This window comes from Mus pahari, chromosome 10 (assembly GCF_900095145.1).
Source record: "Mus pahari chromosome 10, PAHARI_EIJ_v1.1, whole genome shotgun sequence".
NCBI classification, from domain to species: domain Eukaryota; kingdom Metazoa; phylum Chordata; class Mammalia; order Rodentia; family Muridae; genus Mus; species Mus pahari.
The window spans coordinates 10,015,629-10,034,859 of record NC_034599.1 but is presented as its reverse complement, the minus strand read 5'-3'; the positions used below and the strand labels follow the sequence as shown (position 1 = coordinate 10,034,859).

At 47.7% G+C, this 19,231-nt stretch overlaps 1 protein-coding gene across 4 annotated transcripts in view; it reads left to right on the top strand.

Annotated features, from left to right (window-relative positions):
• Amotl1 (angiomotin like 1) overlaps positions 1-19,231 on the top strand; it is an 89,175-nt gene that overhangs the window by 38,156 nt on the left and 31,788 nt on the right. For all 4 annotated transcript variants that reach the window (XM_029543273.1, XM_029543272.1, XM_029543271.1 and 1 more), the window contains exons 3-4: positions 2,572-3,523; positions 18,369-18,657. In XM_029543273.1, coding sequence (XP_029399133.1) covers positions 2,628-3,523; positions 18,369-18,657 — 1,185 coding nt within the window. In that variant the 5' untranslated portion in view covers positions 2,572-2,627. The remainder of the gene's footprint in view (positions 1-2,571; positions 3,524-18,368; positions 18,658-19,231) is intronic.

The window sequence follows — 19,231 nt, the reverse complement described above, 5'->3', positions numbered from 1 at the left end:
ACACACAGAGAGAAACACACAGAGAGAAACAAACACATACACACACAGAAAAAGAGACAGACAGACAGACAGGCAGACACACACACACACACACACACACACACACACACACACTGCCTTAGCACTGTTCTTGCACATACAGACTTGGCACTGACTGACCTTGGCTTCAGGATTCCACATTAGGTCTTGGAATGTATCCTTGAGTTGGATCCCAGAATGTAAAGAAGCTGAACACATGGTTGTCACCCCAGCACTGGTGAGGTGGAGAGAGACAAGTCCCTGGGACTCACTGTTCTAGTCATTGATCCCCAGGTCAAAAGCACAAGGTGACCTTCTCACCCAACCTCAGGAGTCAGAGAACTTCGTGGAAGAGAGGGCAGAAATAATGTGAGAGCTGGAGAGGAGTAGGAGTCTTGTGAGATGCTGATTTCCTCACATGGCTGCTGCACACTTGAACTCACGGCAGCCGAGGACATGCAGAAGACCAAGGCGACAAGATCTGCCAGGGTCTTGGCTGGGCTGGCGGCATTGCGTCCAGTGGGTTACAGAATGGGCTCAACAAGATCTGCCAGGGTCCCGGCTGGGCTGGCGGTTCCAGATCTAGTGGGTTACAAAACAGGCTCAAAAATGAAAAGGAAGGAAGGAAGGAAGGAAGGAAGGAAGGAAGGAAGGAAGGAAGGAAGGAAGGAGGAAGGAGGGACAAAGGGAGGGAGGGAGGGAGGGAAGGGGGAGGGAGGGAAGGAGGAAGAGGATGGTGGTAAAAGGGTATGAATGGACGGTGCCTGGGAAACTAGGAGTGGGTAGTAAATAGGTAGGCTCAAAATACATCATTTACATGTATGGCATTGTCAAAGAACAAACAAAGAATATTTTATTAGGAGAAATAAGGTGGATGGCTCCTGAGGAACAACACCTGAGGGTGTGGCCTCCACACTTACAGGTACACCCACACAAACGTGCATGTTCACCCTTCCCACTGGAAGAAGGACTACTACGCTCCACACTTCCTACATGGAAGCTTCAGAGGGGCTTCACCTGTCACCAGCTGTTCTAAATTCTAAATCTCATATTCTAAATGTGTCCCCTGCCTTTTCCCAAGTCCTTTGCCTCTATCCCCTTCTCTGCTTCCAGTCTTTGTCGTCACAAATAAGAACTTCAGAAGAAATTCAAAACCTTACTAAGGAACTTCCTCCTTGGTTCTCCAGGGTTGCTGTCCTAGGGTGATGGAGAGAGATGAACCCTGACACATGTACTCCCCCTTCCAGTGTAAAAGGGATGTGGTAGTTTTCCTGCCTGTTAAGATCCATTCATTTCATTATCCATCCACTTAAATCAGTTTTTCTACTGTATTTTCATTTTAATTTTAACTAAACTTTTAAAATTTTTATTTGAAGACACTTGTTTCCTTCAGTCTTGTAGATCTGTGTTTTTGACAATTTAGGCGCCTTTAGGCGCCCAACAGCATTCTGGACAGTGGAAGGGTCTTAGCACACACTCGCTTGGTGAAGGAGATGGCGGGAACCTGCCTTTGTCTGTCTTTCTTTGGCATGTTCATTGTTTATTGCAATTGTTACCGTTGAGTTTCTCTGAGTGTCTCTGGGTAGCCCTGGCTGTCTTGGAACTCACTAGTTTCTGGTACAGGAAGGAAGCAAACATTGAGTGGATTGGAGGCAGAGGAGGTCAGAAGCAGGAGGCGTCTGTTTGGGATCTCTCGGTGACTGGTTAATGGAACCAGCCCCTGGGGACAAGGACATTGGGAAGAGAGATGGACAGGACAACAGTTTGGTACAGAAAGTAGGACTTGCTTCTAGCTTCTTACTGTCACTTAGTGTGAAACATCTAAATAACAATCAAGAAACCAACAAGACACAGGATCCAGGAGTCAGGGAGCGAGGGGAAGATATGTTGGGAGATGCGGCTGCCATTGCAGAGGTGGGGTCCTGACTCGGGAGTTGAAGACAAGGGTGGAAATTTTGTTCAGTGGAGCAAAGGGGGACTCAGAGCTTGGGGTGATCCGGACTGAAGAGGCAGGTAGAGTGACTGGAGCCAGGAAGCGGGGTTACTGAGTCAGTGATCCAAGACATTCTAAGCAGAGAGCAAACAAGGTTGAGTGTTCGAGAAAAGTTACATGTGTAACATGAGAGCTGGAAAACTCAGGTTGGCTTTGGTTACTAATCAGTGCGTGGTGTTTGGAACCTGGGGACAGCCGATGTGGGCTGCCTTCTGAGGACAGCTCTGAGAGACGGAAAGGTGTGGTGGAGAGCCATCATTAGAGATCTCGCAGAGGCCTGAGGGTGCTGTCTAAGGTGACTAATGATTTCTGTATTTACAGTGGGAGGACAATGTCAATTCTGCCACTGTGGTCCTGTTAGGTAAAGGAGCTATGGAAAGGTAGATCAAATCACCGAGAGGGCAGAAAAGGGATGGGAGGGGAGAGCAGAGGCCCAGGAGGTCTGAGAAACACACCCTTAGGTATTTCAGGATGGGTCTTCAAATGATGCTCTGATTAGAGTATCAGTCGGCGTCTCCTGGGGACAGCCTGTTAGCTCAGTTCCTTTTGTCTTTCCGTAGAGGACCCTCTCTCCAGCTTCCACTCCCCGAACTTCCTGCGGACGCCCGAGGTGGAAATGAGAGGTTCTGAGGATGCGGCATCTGGAAGAGTGTTACAGCGACTGATCCAGGAACAACTGCGCTATGGCACCCCAACTGAGAACATGAACCTGCTGGCCATTCAGCACCAGGCTGCAGGGAGTGCAGGGCCAGCCCACACCACCACCAACTTTTCTTCCACAGAAACCCTCACTCAAGAAGACCCACAAATGGTCTATCAGTCGGCCCGCCAAGAACCGCAGGGTCAAGAACACCAGGGAGACAATACGGTGATGGAGAAGCAGGTCCGGTCCACGCAGCCTCAGCAGAACAACGAGGAGCTACCCACGTATGAAGAAGCCAAGGCCCAGTCCCAGTTCTTCAGGGGACAGCAGCAGCAGCAGCAGCAGCAACAGCAGCAGCAGCAGCAACAACAACAACAGCAGGGACAGGGGCCCCTTAGCCACACTTACTACATGGCTGGAGGTACCAGTCAGAAGTCCCGCACTGAGGGGAGGCCCACAGTGAACCGGGCCAACAGTGGACAGGCACATAAGGATGAGGCCCTGAAAGAACTAAAGCAGGGCCATGTCCGGTCCCTCAGTGAGAGGATCATGCAGCTGTCGCTGGAGAGGAATGGGGTTAAGCAACACCTCCCCAGCTCTGGAAATGGAAAGAGTTTCAAAGCTGGAGGAGAGCCATCCCCAGCTCAGCCCGTCTGTAAAGCACTGGACCCTCGTGGCCCTCCACCTGAATACCCCTTCAAGACCAAGCCAATGAAATCCCCAGTCAGCAAGAACCAAGAGCACGGTCTTTACTACAATGACCCTGGGGTACTCCATGAGATGGTCAAGCCTTACCCAGCACCTCAGCCTGCGAGAACAGAAGTGGCTGTCCTGAGGTATCAGTCACCCCCGGAGTATGGCGTCACCAGGTAACTATCAACTCAGTTTTGCAAAGCTCAGCCACATGTATGGAGTTCTGTGAGGAGTGTTAGGTTTTATCAAACATTTTACCCATAGTATTAATAAACCATTTGTGGGCTCAGGTATGTGGAAGAGGCTTGGAAGAATGGAAGAGGGTTGAATGGGGATGAAGAAGTATTATGACTCTGTGTGTGTGTGTGTGTGTGTGTGTGTGTGTGTCTATGACTATGTGTGTATGTTCTGTGTGTGTGTCTCTGTGTATGTTGTGGTGCATGTGGGTGTGTGTGAATGTGCCTACATGTGTATAGGTGCATGTGGAGACCACAGGAAGAAGTCGACAGTCTCGAGTGTTGTTCCTCTGGTACCACATCTCTGGTACCACATTTTTTGGTGGCTTTTTAGGCAGGGTCTATCCAGAACTCAGTTAGTCTCTGCTGGCTGGCTAGGCAGTTAAGGGATCTACCCGTCTCTGCCTTACCAACATACAAGCATGTGCCATTGCAGCCAGCTTTCTTAACGTCAGTTCTGAGTATTGGACTGGGGTCCCTGTGCTTGTAAGGCAAGCGCTTCACTGACTGAGCCATCTCTCCAGCCACAAAGATTCATAGTCTTTTCTGTTAAATTAATAGAGCCATTCCCTCTCCCCTCGCCGTTCCTCTTCCTACCTCTGTTTATTGAGACAGGCTCTTACCAGGTATAGCAGCCCATGCTGGTCTTCAGCTCACAAGCCTCCAGCCTATGCCTCTCAAAACCGAGACTATGGCGTGCACCATGATACTTTGCTTCATTATAAAATTTAAATATGCATTCTTCTGCCTTTTGTAGGCACGCGCGCGTGTGCGTGCGCGTGCGCGCACACACACACACACACACACACGTTTTTTACAAAGAAGAGGAAGAAGAAAATAAGAAATACTTTGGATGCTGGAATATGGGCATGGACAAGACTATGGAAGCCCTCTAGTCCCAGGTGCCCAGAGCTAGATGCTGAACAGCAGGGCCTGGCTTCCAGCTTCCAGCTTCCAGCCTCTCCACCTTTCATTCTAACTTATCTTACTGGCTTGTAGTGTAAGTGTGCTTTCTGATTGATGGGTAAGTTCAGCATTTCTTCCTATGTGTGCATTCTGGGCAGCCTTGATCCACAGATACAAGTTTGGTTGCTCCCCCAAGAGCCCTTGAAGCCTTGTCTTTGGGGAAACCAGTATCAGAATACATTACTGCCATTCAGTGTGATGTTTAGGGTAGAGATATGCCAGAAGCACCAGGCAATTGGATAGTCTAGAAAGGCTCAAAAATCTCAAGATGAAGAAAGATTTCCAGGCTGCCTCTGCTCTAGATTGGTCTACAGAGAGAGTCTCAGGAAAGCCAGGGCTACACAGAGAAACCCTGTCTTAGAATATCAAGCAAGCAAGCAAGCAAACAAACAAACAAGAAAGCTCTGAGAGAGGGTGATGCTGACTGAGGTCTCAAAACATCAATCACAGTAGGCATCGGTAGGCAGAAAGGCCACCTCCAGAGGCAGGGAAGCCATGTGAATTTGTCTGGAGTGAAGGGCAATGGTGTACAGCTCAGGTGTTTAGGTGTAGTGTGATGAGACAATGTGTTTGAAAGGGAAGTTGTGGACAATGGTGTGGACCTCTCATGGTTAGCATTTACCTTAAGGAGTGAGAAGCCTTGGGTTCTCAAGCGGATACTACATGTTGGTATTTAGTAACTGGATTGGTGATGTGGGATGGTTAGACTGGGAGACTGGGCTTGCGAGGGCTTTCCGGAAAGGATTCGGTACTTCAGAGAACTGGGTGTCCAGGTGGAGACAGCAGTAGAGGAGAGGTGTCTGTTATGAGAGGCGGGGAAAGAGAACAGAGATTCTGTGATTGGTCAGATGGCTGAGGAGCAGGGGAATGTGTTTGAGGCAGTTGGACATGGAGCCTCTGGAGAGAAAGTGGGAGTGGCCATTGAGGAGGGTACCGGGCTTGTGCGGGAAGAGTGTGGCTCTAAGAGGACAGGTGTGTCCTGCTATTATTGGATGTGTTGTCATCATAGAGTGTTTGTCTGTGTCTAAATTCAATATGATGGAGCTCCTGATGTGACCCCATTGGCTGGGAAGGTGCTGGGTGATGGCCATCTCCTCCTCAGCTCTGACACATTTGACAACATGTGCGTGCACTTTATAGTCATCTTTCTGTTGCTGTAACCAAATTCCTGGCAAAAGGAAACATGTAGGAGGAATGACTTGTTTGGGCTCATGCTTTGAGAACATGGCATTTGTCACGGCCAGGAAGGCAAAATGGAGTTCAGGGGCTGGGGGGATGGCTGGACCCTGTTACTCCTTACATCTCTGTGTACCAGAAGGAAGAGGCCCTGGGGGGATGTCAGCACTCAGCTGATTTTCTACTTCCATCCTTTTTATTCAGTCTGCGAATGTGTTGCCACTCATATTCCATAGGTCTTCCCTCTGCATTTAAACTTCTGGAAACACCCCGATGGGCACGCCCAGAGTGTGTCTTCTAGGTGAGTCCAAATGTAGTCTAAAGGAGGATGAGGCATCTCAGTGTCGAATGCCAGTTCTGAGGCATCCTGGCCAGCCCAGGCCCTTGGGAGCAGCAGAGCGCATTGTATTCTTCCTAGCATGTGCTTAATCTGACCCTGCAAGGGTACCCGGCAACTCCTCTTTATACCAAAGGAGAACCTTCACCTCAAACGCTGCCAGATCTCGAGAGTCTGTGTCGCATTGTCATTTCAAAGGTCATCCCAAACATTTCTCTCAGTCTCTGGAAGATACTGATAATGATGGGCAATCTTTCCAATTGAAGCTTAACCCCTCCTTGCGGGCTCACGGGTTTTTATGGTTTGTGTTTATCTGTGTGTTTTCCCTGCATGTATGTCTGAACACTGTTTCCGTGCTTGATTCCCCCGGAGGCCAGAAGAGGGAATCAGATTCTCTGAAACTGGGGTTACAGACAGTTGTGGGCTACTTCTAGGCTCTGGGAATTAAACCCAGGTCCTCTACAAACATGGCCAGTGGTCTTGCAGAGCCGTCTCTGGCAACGCAGAAGCTGGACCTGTTTGTGTCATGGCAATAAACCATGATGTAAGGTGGGTCAGTGGGGAGTGAGGCACTTCCTAGAGGTGTCTCTGGTGACTTGTGGAGAGTACCATTCACCTCTAAATCTCGAAGTCAGAAAAAGGGATTTCTGGGGGATTAGGGTGCCCTAATAAGCTTGGCACTGGAATTTACATGCCCAACAAAATGTCTTAGAAGATGTAACAGACAGGCTATTGTGACTCACCCCTGGTCTATAAGGCCACTTGGTGAGCCAGCCATGGTGAGCACAGCTGTGGTGGGCCAGCCTGGCTCCAGCAGTGCAGCCTTTGGTCGGCTAGGTAACAAACAAACTTGTCTTCACAGGGGCCTGCTCCCGACGTGGTTAGCAGAGCTTGGACTCTGGGGTTTGAACCTGAGACTCAGCAGTGTGTGGCATTATACACCATCCAAAAGGCAAGCCATGATTCTCAGAATGTTACCAGGCTGGTCCTTCTCTGGTGCCTAAGGTGGTTGTGTGCTTGCCACCAATAGTGATAACTTAGGAGGCTACAGGCTATTGGGTGTATACTATGTGCATGGCAGCATAGACTCCTGGGTCAGGATCGGCCCTGACTGAGGCCCCTTGCCAGTCTCTCTGTCTGATGCTACGAGAGGCCCTGCTTAGGATCTAATGTATACCCAGCAATTTGACCCAACCTATTACTCTTTGAGACAAGGTTGAAGAATATGAAGAATACATTCAAGTTCTTGGGAGGAGAGTGAGGGTCTGACTCCCAGTCGTTTAGAGCTCTTTGCCTGCTCTGATAGTTAATGTTATCCCCTTTAACTTCTGTGTAAACTGGTGAGAGCAGCCTCCGGCCCAAGCCTAGCTGACCTATAGCACCGTGGCCCCACTGTGAGTGAGCTCTGAGAAGTGGTCCTGAGGAAGAGAACTAAGAACTAAGAACTAAGTGCAGCTCCAAGGATGCACTTCTGGTCTTCCTCTGCTCCAGCTTGCTTTGTCTTCATCCGGAATTGAAAGTGGGTCACTGTGAGGACAAGATGAGACTTGGGTCACTGTGAGGACAAGTGACTCCCTCCACCCCCAAAGCAAGCGTTTTATTATTAATTCTGACTCACTCTGTGGTGACTTGGCTTGTGTAGCATGTGCTGCTAATGGGAATGAAGGCACCATTGAATTCCTGGGGCGGTTGGATTTCTCTGCTAGAGCGATTTAGAGCATATTAGTCAAGATGCAGTCTCCCCCCCCCCCCAAAGAGCTCCATGTTAAAAATGAAAGTGAAAAACTAGAGCTGCTAAAACTTTCATATTGATCTCCTGTTTCCCAGTAAACCACTAACATGGTAAGACACGGGATTTACTAGCTAGATATTATCAATCTTGAGGATGTTTTTGCTCCTATTGTTTATATACTTTAATCAGGATCATGTATAAAATAAAACTGAAACCTGTTTTTCTCTTAATACCTGTTTGAGTTTTCCATTACAGATGCTTGGCTCTCTGCAGCTCTGTGTGTAATCATGGACCACTGTAGCAGGGTTTTCCCAAGGACTTACTGGGTGCAGATATTTACTGTGTCTTATGTTCCTGAACGTTTTTACAACAGTTTTAAGACACGGGGACTAGGGATTGGGGAGATTGCTCAGGAGCGAAGGGCATTGCTGTTCTTACAAAAGAGGACCCCAGGTCAGTTCCTAGCACCCGCATGGTGGCTCACAGCTGTCTATAACTCCAGTTCCAGGGAGTCTAGCACTTCCTTTGGCCTCATGAGTAGTATGCATGAGGTTCACAAACACACGTGCAGACAAAACACCCATACACATAAAATCAAAATAAATAAACTTGAATAAAAAAGAAGAGGTGCTGTTAAAAAGCCCATTCTTATGTAGGCAAAACCTGACCAAAGAGAGAGGGTCCAGAAACAAGTCATGGCCAACAACTTGGTAGTGTAGGAGTCGTAGCAAGCCCAGAGCCCCTGTTGCACATAGTACGTCCCCTAGTTAAGCATTCATGACTGAACATGCATCGGAAACACACAGGTCAAGTTTTTACTTGACCTGACTTACCTGGTGAATTTGTAATTAGTTTATAGAATCTCACCAGACCCCTTCCCCTGTATATCCTGGAAGACAACGGGAACAAACTTAACTTTGTAGGGAGAATCGTTCTGTGAGCTACAGGAGGGTCTAACCTCTTGATATGGAAATATGTCAACTAGAAATTTCACATTCAGGAACTACACAGTCAGTTATGGCAGGGGTGGGGTGGAGGGGAGAAAGCAACAGACTGTCTGTCTTGGAATGTGGTCAGCACTTACTTTAGACCTCCCTTAAGAAGAGACAGTAGCAACTGTTGGTGAAGGCCTCTGACGGCCTTTCTCTGCCTGCTGAGCCCGGGGTTGTCTTCTCTGCCCTTCGTCGTGGCCCAGTTACGCCTGTTCAGCAGAGAGACTTTGATTTCCAGCTTCCCAGAAACAGAGAAAAGAGTGGCTGCCCATCTGTGGCTGGACTAACTTGATTTTTGGTAGGCAGATACCTGTAAAGCAGGGGGGGAATGGTTGTGTTTGGCCTCAGCCTTCTGTGTCAGACTGTTGAAAGCTCTGAGAAGCCAGGGACGGTGGCTTCCGTGCACAGGGCTGGCTTCTTGCCTTTTGTAAGAGGCATGACATCACCACCACCCGTGCTGTGACTGGAGAAAACTGTAGTGTGCTCAAATTGTACAGGAACTACATTCTCTATCAAGGTACATTTCTTCCCTAGAAATATCCTTGTGTGTGTGTGTGTGTGTGTGTGTGTGTGTGTGTGTGTGTGTGTATGTGTGTGTGTATGTGTATGTGTGTGTATGTGTATGTGTGTGTGTATGTGTATGTGTGTGTATGTGTGTGTATATGTGTATGTGTGTGTATGTGTGTGTGTGTGTATGTGTGTGTGTATGTGTGTATATGTGTGTGTGTGTGTGTATGTGTGTGTGTGCAGTAATGTACAGGATCATTGTGCTGGCTAGTTTTATGTCAACTCAATACAAGCTAAAGTCAGCCGAGAGGAGGGAACCTCAAGAAAATGCCTCCATAAAATCTGGCTGTAGGCAAGCCTGTAGGACATTTTCATAGTTGTGGCTGATATGGGAAGGCCCAGCCCATTGTGGGTGGGGCCATCCCTGTGATGGTGTTCTTGGGTTCTATAAAAAAGGCTGAGCAAGCCATGGAGAGCAAGGCAGTAAGCAGCACCCTCCATGGTCTCTGCATCAGCTCCCGCCTCCAGGTTTCTGCTCTATGCGAGTTCCTTCCTATCTTAAGTTCTTTTGGTGAAGAACTGTTACATAGAACTGTGAGCAAAATAAATCCTTTCTCCCCAAGTGGCTTTTGGTCATGGTGTTGTATCACAGCACCCTAACTAAGATGGTCACTCTCTGGGAACATGGCAAATGGCATTCCATGGCGAGGGAGAGCCAGGTGGGAGGACAGCTCAGGACCACATCCGATCAATGAGCAATTACAGCAACACAACCTGAGCAAGGACAGTTTATCAGGAGCATGTGCAATGGCATGTTGACATGGCCGGTCTGACTATGGGCCAGGCAAGTGATGTATTGCAAGATTAATAGAAATAGCTGGGAAAAGAGGGGAAATTTGGGGGAATGTGTGCTTCTGAATTGGTGAATTAGGATTTGTAGTTTATACAGTCATGAAAATGAACCAATACTTGGAATTAGTGAATAAACTGAACCCTTGGCTGCTTTGTTAAAACTGAAGCTGAGAGGAGGGAACCTCAAGAAAATGCCTCCCTAAGTGAAAACGAGGCCATGTAGCCTCATTTATTTAAGTTCGACTGTATACGCTGAGCTTATTATCATGACTTAGGAGTGTCAGCCAGACGTGGTGGTGTACACCTGTAATTCTAGCTCTTGGAATATGGAGGCAGCAGGGTCAGTAATTCAGCCAAGGTTATCCTTGGCTACCTAGCAAGATCGAGGCTAGCCAAGGTTGTATTAGACCTTTCTCAGAGAGAGAGGGGGGGGGGAGAGAGAGAGGGAGGGAGGGGGAGAGAGAGAGAGAGAGAGAGAGAGAGAGAGAGAGAGAGAGAGAGAGAGAGAGAGAGAGAGAGAGAGAGGAGAGAGAGATTTTTTCAGCAATGCCCACAGCCCACAGCATTTAGGCAATATGCCATTAAATGTAGTGCCTCCTGTGTCCTGAGAAATAACTGCGGTGTGGGAATCTTAAAGAGCTAGGGTCAAGTTCAGGTCACTTTCCCAGGAAACCTGACACAGCCCCAGCTGCAGTGCATAGCAGGGCAATGTCTTTAAACAGATAGGCTGTGAGACCCACCCACATAGCAGGGATTCTGGATTCGGCTAACTCCAGAGTCGAGTTTTAATTTGAGCATTTATGAAACCCATGGTTGTTTGCCGGACCAGCAGGTGGGGACTTGTGCTCCTTCAGTTCGCAGAGCCTCAGTTTCCTTGTCTTTTTATTTAGTGTATTTTTGAGAGAGTTCTTGTCCTGTTGTCCAGCTTGGTCTTGAGCCCCTAGGCTCCTGCGGTCCCGCCTCAGTCAGCCAGTTAAGTAGCTGGGGCTGGGGGTAAATGTCACACTCCTTTCCTCCAGCATCACTGCCTGACATGATCATAATGTTTACTGTAGCAGTTACATATGTGTATGTATGTGTGTAAGTATGTTTATCCTGATAGTTTATCCCCCAAAGAAAGAAAATATTGACTTTCTCCAGTTTCCTTATCAAATTCAGTCTGTATTAAACAGTCTTTTAAAACACTATGTTGCTTTAAGAGTCAAAGAGTTTTCTGACAGTTCTGTGCTGTAAAGCACTGTAAACGTGTGAGTTTTTTCCTTTCCTGTGGTCTTTTACTATTTCATCTTATTTACTAAAATAACAGTGGTGGTTATTTTGTCTGTATTTCTGTTTTTATAGAATACACATATAGTCCTTATGTGATAATTACCAGTTGTTTTCTCCTCACCCTCACCAGATAACCGAGAAGAAAGTTAGGAAAGGCGGCTTTATTTGTGGCCCCTGGCTTAAGCAGAGGACACCATGGTGGGGGAGGTGTGGCTTCCAGCGCTGGGTGGTCACTCATGCTATCAGGAAGCAGAGAGGGGTGAACACAGCGTTTGGTTGGACCTTTTACTCTTTTTATTCGGTCTGGGCCCATATTCAGAATGGGTGTCTCCTTAGATAAACCACTTGGGAAACCTTCTCGCAGACACACACAAAGGCCTGTCTCCTAGGTGACTCCAGATCCAGTCAAGTTGACAATGAGGAAGAACCATAATAGGAATTTTTTAAAAAGCTACATATATCCTATATAAATCCTACAAAAATCCTACAGGGTTTCCCTATGTAGCCCTGGCTGTCCTGGAACTTACTCTGTAGACCAGGCTGGCCTCAAACTCAGAGATCCACCTGCCTCTGCCTCCCGAGTGCTGGGATTAAAGGCGTGCGCCACCATGCCCGGCTGGTGCACAGCTTTAATCCCAGCACTACAGAGGCAGAGACAAGAAGATCTCTCTGAGTTCAAGGCAAACCTGGTCTACAGAGTGAGTTCCAGGACAGCCAGGGCTACACAGGGAAACCCTGTCTCAAAAAACAAAACACAAAAATAACAAACAACATCAAAATATAATGTATGGGCACGTGTGTAATGTAAAACTTCCCAGAAGTTCCTTTCATGATTGTTCTTTTAATTTTAAAACTCTGTTAATTTCAGCTTGCATTGGTTTGTGACGTAACATACTAGAATATCTAAACTGTGGTCATCAGATTTCATGGAAAAGAACTAGTTTAGGTTAACTAATTTTGAGAAACTAGAATTTGTAATTTAGAGGGTAGTCATTCTTTCATAATTATGTTTTAGACAATTAGTTTTGTTTTGTTTTTTGCATTTTGACAATTATTTTAACACCTTTCTATTTTTAAAATTGTGTTGTGTGTGTGTATATCTGTGTATGTGTGTATAAGTGTGTGTGTCTGTATGTGTGTGTTTGTGTATGTGCGTCTGTGTGCAGTGTGTGTGCATGTGTGGTTTATGGTATGTGGTCTCTGTACATATGTGTGTTTGTGTGTGTCTATACGTGTGTGTCTGTGTGGTCTGTGTATGTGTGCCTGTGTGTAGTATGTGTGCGTGTGTGGTTTGTGATATGTGGTCTCTGTATGTGTGTGTGTCTGTCTGTCTGTCTGTGTGTGCGTGTGTGTAATGTATGTGAATGTGAGGTTTGTGGTAATGTGGTTTCTGTGTGTGTGTATTTGTGCATGTCTGTATGTGTGTGTGTGGATGGTCTTTTTATGTGTGTCTGTGTGTAGTGTGTGTGCATGTGTGGTTTGTGATATGTGGTCTCTGTATGTGTGTGTGTTTGTGTGTGTCTATACGTGTGTGTCTGTGAGTAGTATGTGTGCATGTGTAGTTTGTGGTTTGTGGTCTCTCTCTCTCTCTCTCTCTCTCTCCATATAAGTGTGTGTGTGTGTGTGTGTGTGTGTGTGTGTATGTGTGTGTGTTTGCCCCACCGAGACTAGAGGACAGCATCAGATCCCCCGAAACTGGAGGTTCAGGCAGGTATGAGACATCCAGTGTGGGTGCTGGGAACCAAACTCTGGTCCTCTGCAAGAGCAGAATGTGCTCTTAATCCCTGAACTGCCTTTCCAGTGCCCTTTTGAAATACTAAAAGATGCGTATGAAATTTATTTAGAAGTCTACTTGCTGATTCACTTAAAATATTTAAGAGACATTTTTGTGCTAAGGGGATTACCCAGTAATGTGCCTTGCTGCATACCTTGAAAAATCTAAGTTTGGATCCCTAGAACCTGGTATAATGGGGCCTACCTGTAACCCTAGCGCTGGTAGGATGAGGCAGGAGGATTCTTTTTTTTTTTTACATTTATTTATTTATTATAAAACTGTAGCTGTCTTCAGACACTCCAGAAGAGGGTGCCAGATCCCGTTACGGATGGTTGTGAGCCACCATGTGGTTGCTGGGATTTGAACTCAGGACCTTCAGAAGAGCAGTCGGGTGCTCTTACCTGCTGAGCCATCTCACCAGCCCGGCAGGAGGATTCTTGAAGCAGCCAGCTAGCCCAGCTAAATCTGTATTTCAGGTTCATCGAGAGAAATGAAGGCAGAGGAAGGACAGACACTGGCATGTGTGTGTCCTCTACACACACACATGCACCCAAGTCTTCATGCACACATTCTCACTAACAACACGTGTGCAGCACATAGATGTGCACCCAGAGTCCAAACAGCAGAATCCTCACGCTCTTTAGTCAATCCAGGTATTGAAAGTATTACCTTTCTGCAAGTGCTTAAGATAAACCCAACAGACGATTTCCTTCTCATTTCAAGTCTTTGATGCCTTTACCCAGAGCACATGTAAGTACTCAGCGCCCTGTTTCTGTTTCGGATGGACACGCAGGAGTGAGATCTGAGGGTGACGGGTTCTGATGTGTCCTTGTGGCACCCTGAGCTACTCAGGGTCTTTGCCTGTATTCCGTGGTGCTGACTGGGGGGCCCTGGTGTGGTGGGCATGTATGCTTTGGGAAGTGTTTTTAACTTTGTATGGAATGTCAGCTCTCTGGGTTGTCCTGTAAATCCTGGGAACTTAATTTGCATACTTATGAAATAGAGTAACACTGCAGCTGGTATAGGAACAGTGAATGCCCAGGTTGGTGTGAAGCAATTAAATCAGTGCTACTCACAACACACCTATTTGCAGGTAGAATGTAAAAAATGTGTTTAAATATACTTATAAAGACTGGTGCATGTTGAGAGGAACAAATGTTATTAACAGCCTGTTTTCCCAAACCGAGTAACACCATTAGTTAAGCTTCGTGACCTCCACACACGAGAAGGGAAGAGGTCCTGTTATTGTGATTCCTAGGCTACTGTGTCACGAAGATTCCATAGTCGAAGTAAAATCTGACTGGCATGGGGAGTCTCCTTCATCACAGACTGTCGAAGGATTGTCTCTTCTCTGAAAAGCAATCAAGCAAATAGCACCAACGTTGGTCTCAGAGCTGGGGATTAAATCAGTTAACAGAAACGATGCGTCTCAAGTCACTGAGTCATACGCTTCTATCCTTGGAAAGCTTGCACACTAATAATTAGGTGGAAGAAAAGGCATTGGATATTAAGTGACATTAAAGTATAAACTGAAGGGTAGAGATGATGTGCATGTGTGGTTTACGGTTCGTGGTAGCATAAGGCGGCCGTGGTGGGTTCTCGGGGTTGTTGGAGTGATTAAGGCTCCCTTGGAAGCTCAGAGGGGAGAGTTGGGTACAAATTCTGGGAGAATGGCCCAGGCCGCCACCAACCGAGCCAGCCTCTGCTCTGGCATCCCTCAGGACACCACTCTCCAGATCATGCAGTTCCTGTTTCTTACCTGACCGTGGCCTCGGGCTTGAGAATTTTAAGGCTCTGTTGGTCATTTAAGGAGCTGAACCTGCCTGCCCTTTTGGGACTAGGCCAGCCATGCCTGCTTTTATCCTTGTGTGCTTGGTAAGGTGAGAAAGTGTCTACCTGGCAGACAGGGTAGCCCCTTGGCGAGTGTGGGGTGGATGCTCTCTGCCAACACAACACATCTGACTCTCTTGGATGTTTCATCTCTTGTATTTTGGAGGTTGCCTCCTGTGGTCTTGTTTTTATTCTAAATAGACAAATAGTGATATGTACACTGTAGTACAGCCTACAATCATATCCGTTGTTTGTTTATTAATGTTGACTCCCATGGCCTCTTTCTCTCTTTGGTCCCCATAACTAGGATGTGTTTATTCTGGTGGTGACCCATCATTATGTTGTCTCATCTGAGGGCAGGCTGTTCCTTGGCACTGGAATGCTTGCCCACATGCCTACCTGTTCTCCCGGGTGCTCCCACTAAGCCCAGCCCCCCTTAGGAGCTGTAGGTCCAGCTGTAGGGGTGCAAAGCCCTGGCTGCCTGAGTAGTGGACCTTAGGAACAGAGGTGTTCTCTCATTCTCCTCTGGAAAGTCCTCCTGGGTGAATGGCAAGGGCGGAGCTGCTTGCTGATTGGTAGAAGACCCCCAATCTGACCTCGGTTTTAAAGCTTGACATGTATTTCCCTCCCCCCCCCCCATCCTTACAGCCTTTTGAAGACATTAGGTGTTGGGCTGTCATCGCCTGATTTCCATCTTTCCCCTTGAGTTTCCTGTTACCAGGAGAGAGAACTGAGCCGGGCGTGGTGGCGCACACCTTTAATCCCAGCACTCGGGAGGCAGAGGCAGGCGGATTTCGGAGTTCAAGGCCAGCCTGGTCTACAGAGTGAGTTNCTGGTCTACAGAGTGAGTTCCAGGACAGCCAGGGCTATACAGAGAAACCCTGTCTCAAAAAACCAAAAAAAAAAAAAAAAAGGAGAGAAAACCGAGGAGGTGGTGTGGTGTTCACTAGGTGGATTCAAGCCCATATTTAAGTAAATCTCAGATGGAAACCCCACCCTTACCTCCAGTCCATCCAAGAGCATAGCTGTCCACCCCTGGCTCTGAGGACAGCCGTTTCATTATCCTCCTGCCTTGTGAGGAGATGCATCAGAGGTACGAAGGAGCATCCATCTTTGACATCACTGTTGCAACTGTGGTATTGGGCTCTTTCTAAAATACCCTATTTCTGTGTAAAATGCAGTGCAGGATTCACTGGCCTGTAGGTAGCCATGAGTAATAATAAGTCACTTGTTTGGGGTCCGTGCTTGACAGGAGTTCTTATAACCTGGGGAAGCAGTGTGTGTACAGGACTCATGGTCTGTCCTCTCTTGTGATAGGGTTGCACCTCTTGTACAGGACAGCGTGTGGAATGGGCACAGAGCATCAAACATCTTAGTCTAAAGAGGCTAAGTGGTTTTATAGTGTTCATAGAGAAGGAAGAAGATGCTTTAGACCCCCGATGATATTTTTTTTTCTGAGTGGAGGAAGAAAGAAGGGGAATGTCACGCGTGAAATAAAGAGCTATGTGGTGCTCCAAGACTTTTTACCTTGACTAGGAAAGGAAGCTTAGACCCAGCTCATTAGCATGGCATGGAGAAGGAACTCGTAAACTCAAAATGGAAGGGGATTCAACTTGGAGCATCTCCTGAGGCTGGGTGGGTAAGGCTGATGTTAGTAACCAAGGCCTGAGGTCAGTCACGGTGGTGTAATATGCCAGGGTCAGTCCGTGGTCATCTTCAGGAAGGTTAAGAAGATCCTTAAACTTGCAGCATTTGACACCTAGTTACAAGGAGCTGGCATTCAGAGGCATCACGGCTGTGAGACATGCTTATGAAGTAAGGCCGTGACAGTCACCAGGGTCTAAAGAAAATGTACTCAAAAGGAAAACGTAGGTCTCAATAACCTCCTGGTGGGAAATTAGGGTAGTGCTCTGATTTTTGGTTGTGGGTGGCCACAAGTTACAGAGGGTGACACATGTAAGTGACATTCTCTGGAAGGCTCACCCTTTGACAGAAATAATAGGCAGTTTTGGACTGATGCCAGATTTTTAAAGTTTTTATTTATGCTTTGTGAGATAGGGTCTTACTCTTTAGCCCAGGCTGCCCTGTAACTGATCACATGTAGCCCAGGCTCTCCTTGAACTTGTGGTCCTCTTCCCGCCTCCGCCTCCGCCTCCGCCTCCGCCTCTGCCTCTGCCTCCCGAGTGCTGGGAGTACAGGCTGTGCCAGCACACAGAGCTGTCTTACAGTCGAGTTTCATCACCCCTCCTCCAGTTCCAAGACTTGGAAGTAGAGATTAACAAGAAAGCTAAACCTTGTAGAGGGACAACAGAGATGGGAGAACCCGATATCAAGATCTATGACTGCCATTTGTTCCTGCACCTGTGCAGGTTCCTGTGAGGAACGCTTGGCTTAGCTTGAAAGAAAACATGGTGATACTCATGAGACAGGCTGGCAGAGTTCTGAAGAATTTGCGGGGAGGGGGAGTGAAGATCGGAGGTAGAAATTCATGATTCCAAGTTGAAGTTCAGTACCAGAACAGGTCCTGAGCTGTTGAAGGACACTGTTGGGTCTTTTATCATTGGGCTAGATGTGAAGTCTGGAAGTTTAGACCTCAGAACTGACAGGTCAAAACAAGCCAGTCCTTTGCTCATACTTTCCCATTTGATTAAGTGGTACCCCCTACCCATTTCTTGCTAAGCCCCATATCTAGAAATATTTTATCTTCCTCCATCTTTGTTTTTCTCTTTCTTCATATCCGTACCTAGACTTCTACTGGGCTCTGCCTTTACACTGAGTTCTCGGCACATCACTCCTAGCAAGGCAGCCCTCAGTGGCCTCTGTGTGCCTCTTGTAGAAGTGTGGCTGCAGCTTGCGCAGACCCTCCCACCCTGTCAAGCACTGCTGCCCCGTGGGTGTGCTTTCTCCCACTTGGTGATGCTACTTACTGCCATCTTGAGAAATGGCCAGTTCTCTTGTCTGAAGTACGTCTTTCCTTGACTTCACCCTTCCACCCAAATCCTGGTTCTTTCTTGACTGTCTTCCAGACTTTGAGAAACTCTTGCTCTGACCTCTCACACAGAAATAGCTTCTCCAAAATTCCGTTCTTGGGAGAATAAGACTCCACTTTCAGCACGGCTTGCTTGTCTCTTCTGGAGAGCAGAGACCTGTTCTGCCTGGTCCACTGTCTTCCTAGTGAGAGGAATATGATAAATGCCTGAGTCTAAACCTGCCACTTAGCTTAGCAGTGTGAGGAAGTGCATGGCCGACCCCTGCTGAGAGAAGCCACTGACAGTGCCTGTGCTGGTGGCCTTCCTTGGTCTTCCATATGTCCTCTGGAGTATGATGACTGGTTCTTTCTTCCCTTGCAGCCGGCCCTGCCAGCTTCCTTTTCCGTCCACGGTGCAGCAGCATAGCCCCATGTCCTCTCAGACCTCCTCCATCGGTGGTCCTCTGCACTCCGTCTCCCTGCCTCTTCCACTTCCCATGAGCCTGGTGGCTTCACAGCCCCCACCGGCCTCCCCCAGCCAGCAGCTTGGACCAGACGCCTTTGCGATTGTGGAGCGAGCCCAGCAAATGGTAGAGATCCTGACAGAGGAGAACCGTGTGCTTCACCAGGAGCTTCAGGGCTGCTATGACAACGCTGACAAGCTCCACAAGGTATGTACGTACGTACGTGACACGCCAAGGTGATTTGATAGATCCTGGGAAAGAGAGAGGTAGATAATGGGCTGTCATTGGCAGGAGACCATGAGGTGCTTGGAATTAATTTCTGAGCCACAGGATGTGTCATACAGCTCTTAGGAGTCTGATGGTCTGTCTGGGCACTTCCTGTTTAGAATACAATTCAAAGGAAGGAGGATCCTTGGTAGCCATTCTCTGAACACAATTCAGGACACACCAGCCACTCATGATAGCTCTGGAAGAAACAGAAAGGCCTTCCTGAGGAGTGGGACAAAGGGAGAAGCAACTCCTGTATGAGGAGACCTAAGGGAGAATGACATGGTACCAAAGGAGCCTGTTCTCTCAACTCCCCCGCCTGGATGACCTTTCAGAGAAGGAATGAAAACAAGGCTCTAGCCTTCTGGTGACAGGGTCAAAGCACAGTGCTTCTTACCCGTGGCTTGAGGTCCTCCCGTAAGCAGTAACCTGCCACCAGTCTCCATGTGTGCTGGGCTCTTTCGATTTGCAGTTCTTCTTCTTTCTCTTCCTCCTCCTCCTCCTCCTCCTCCTC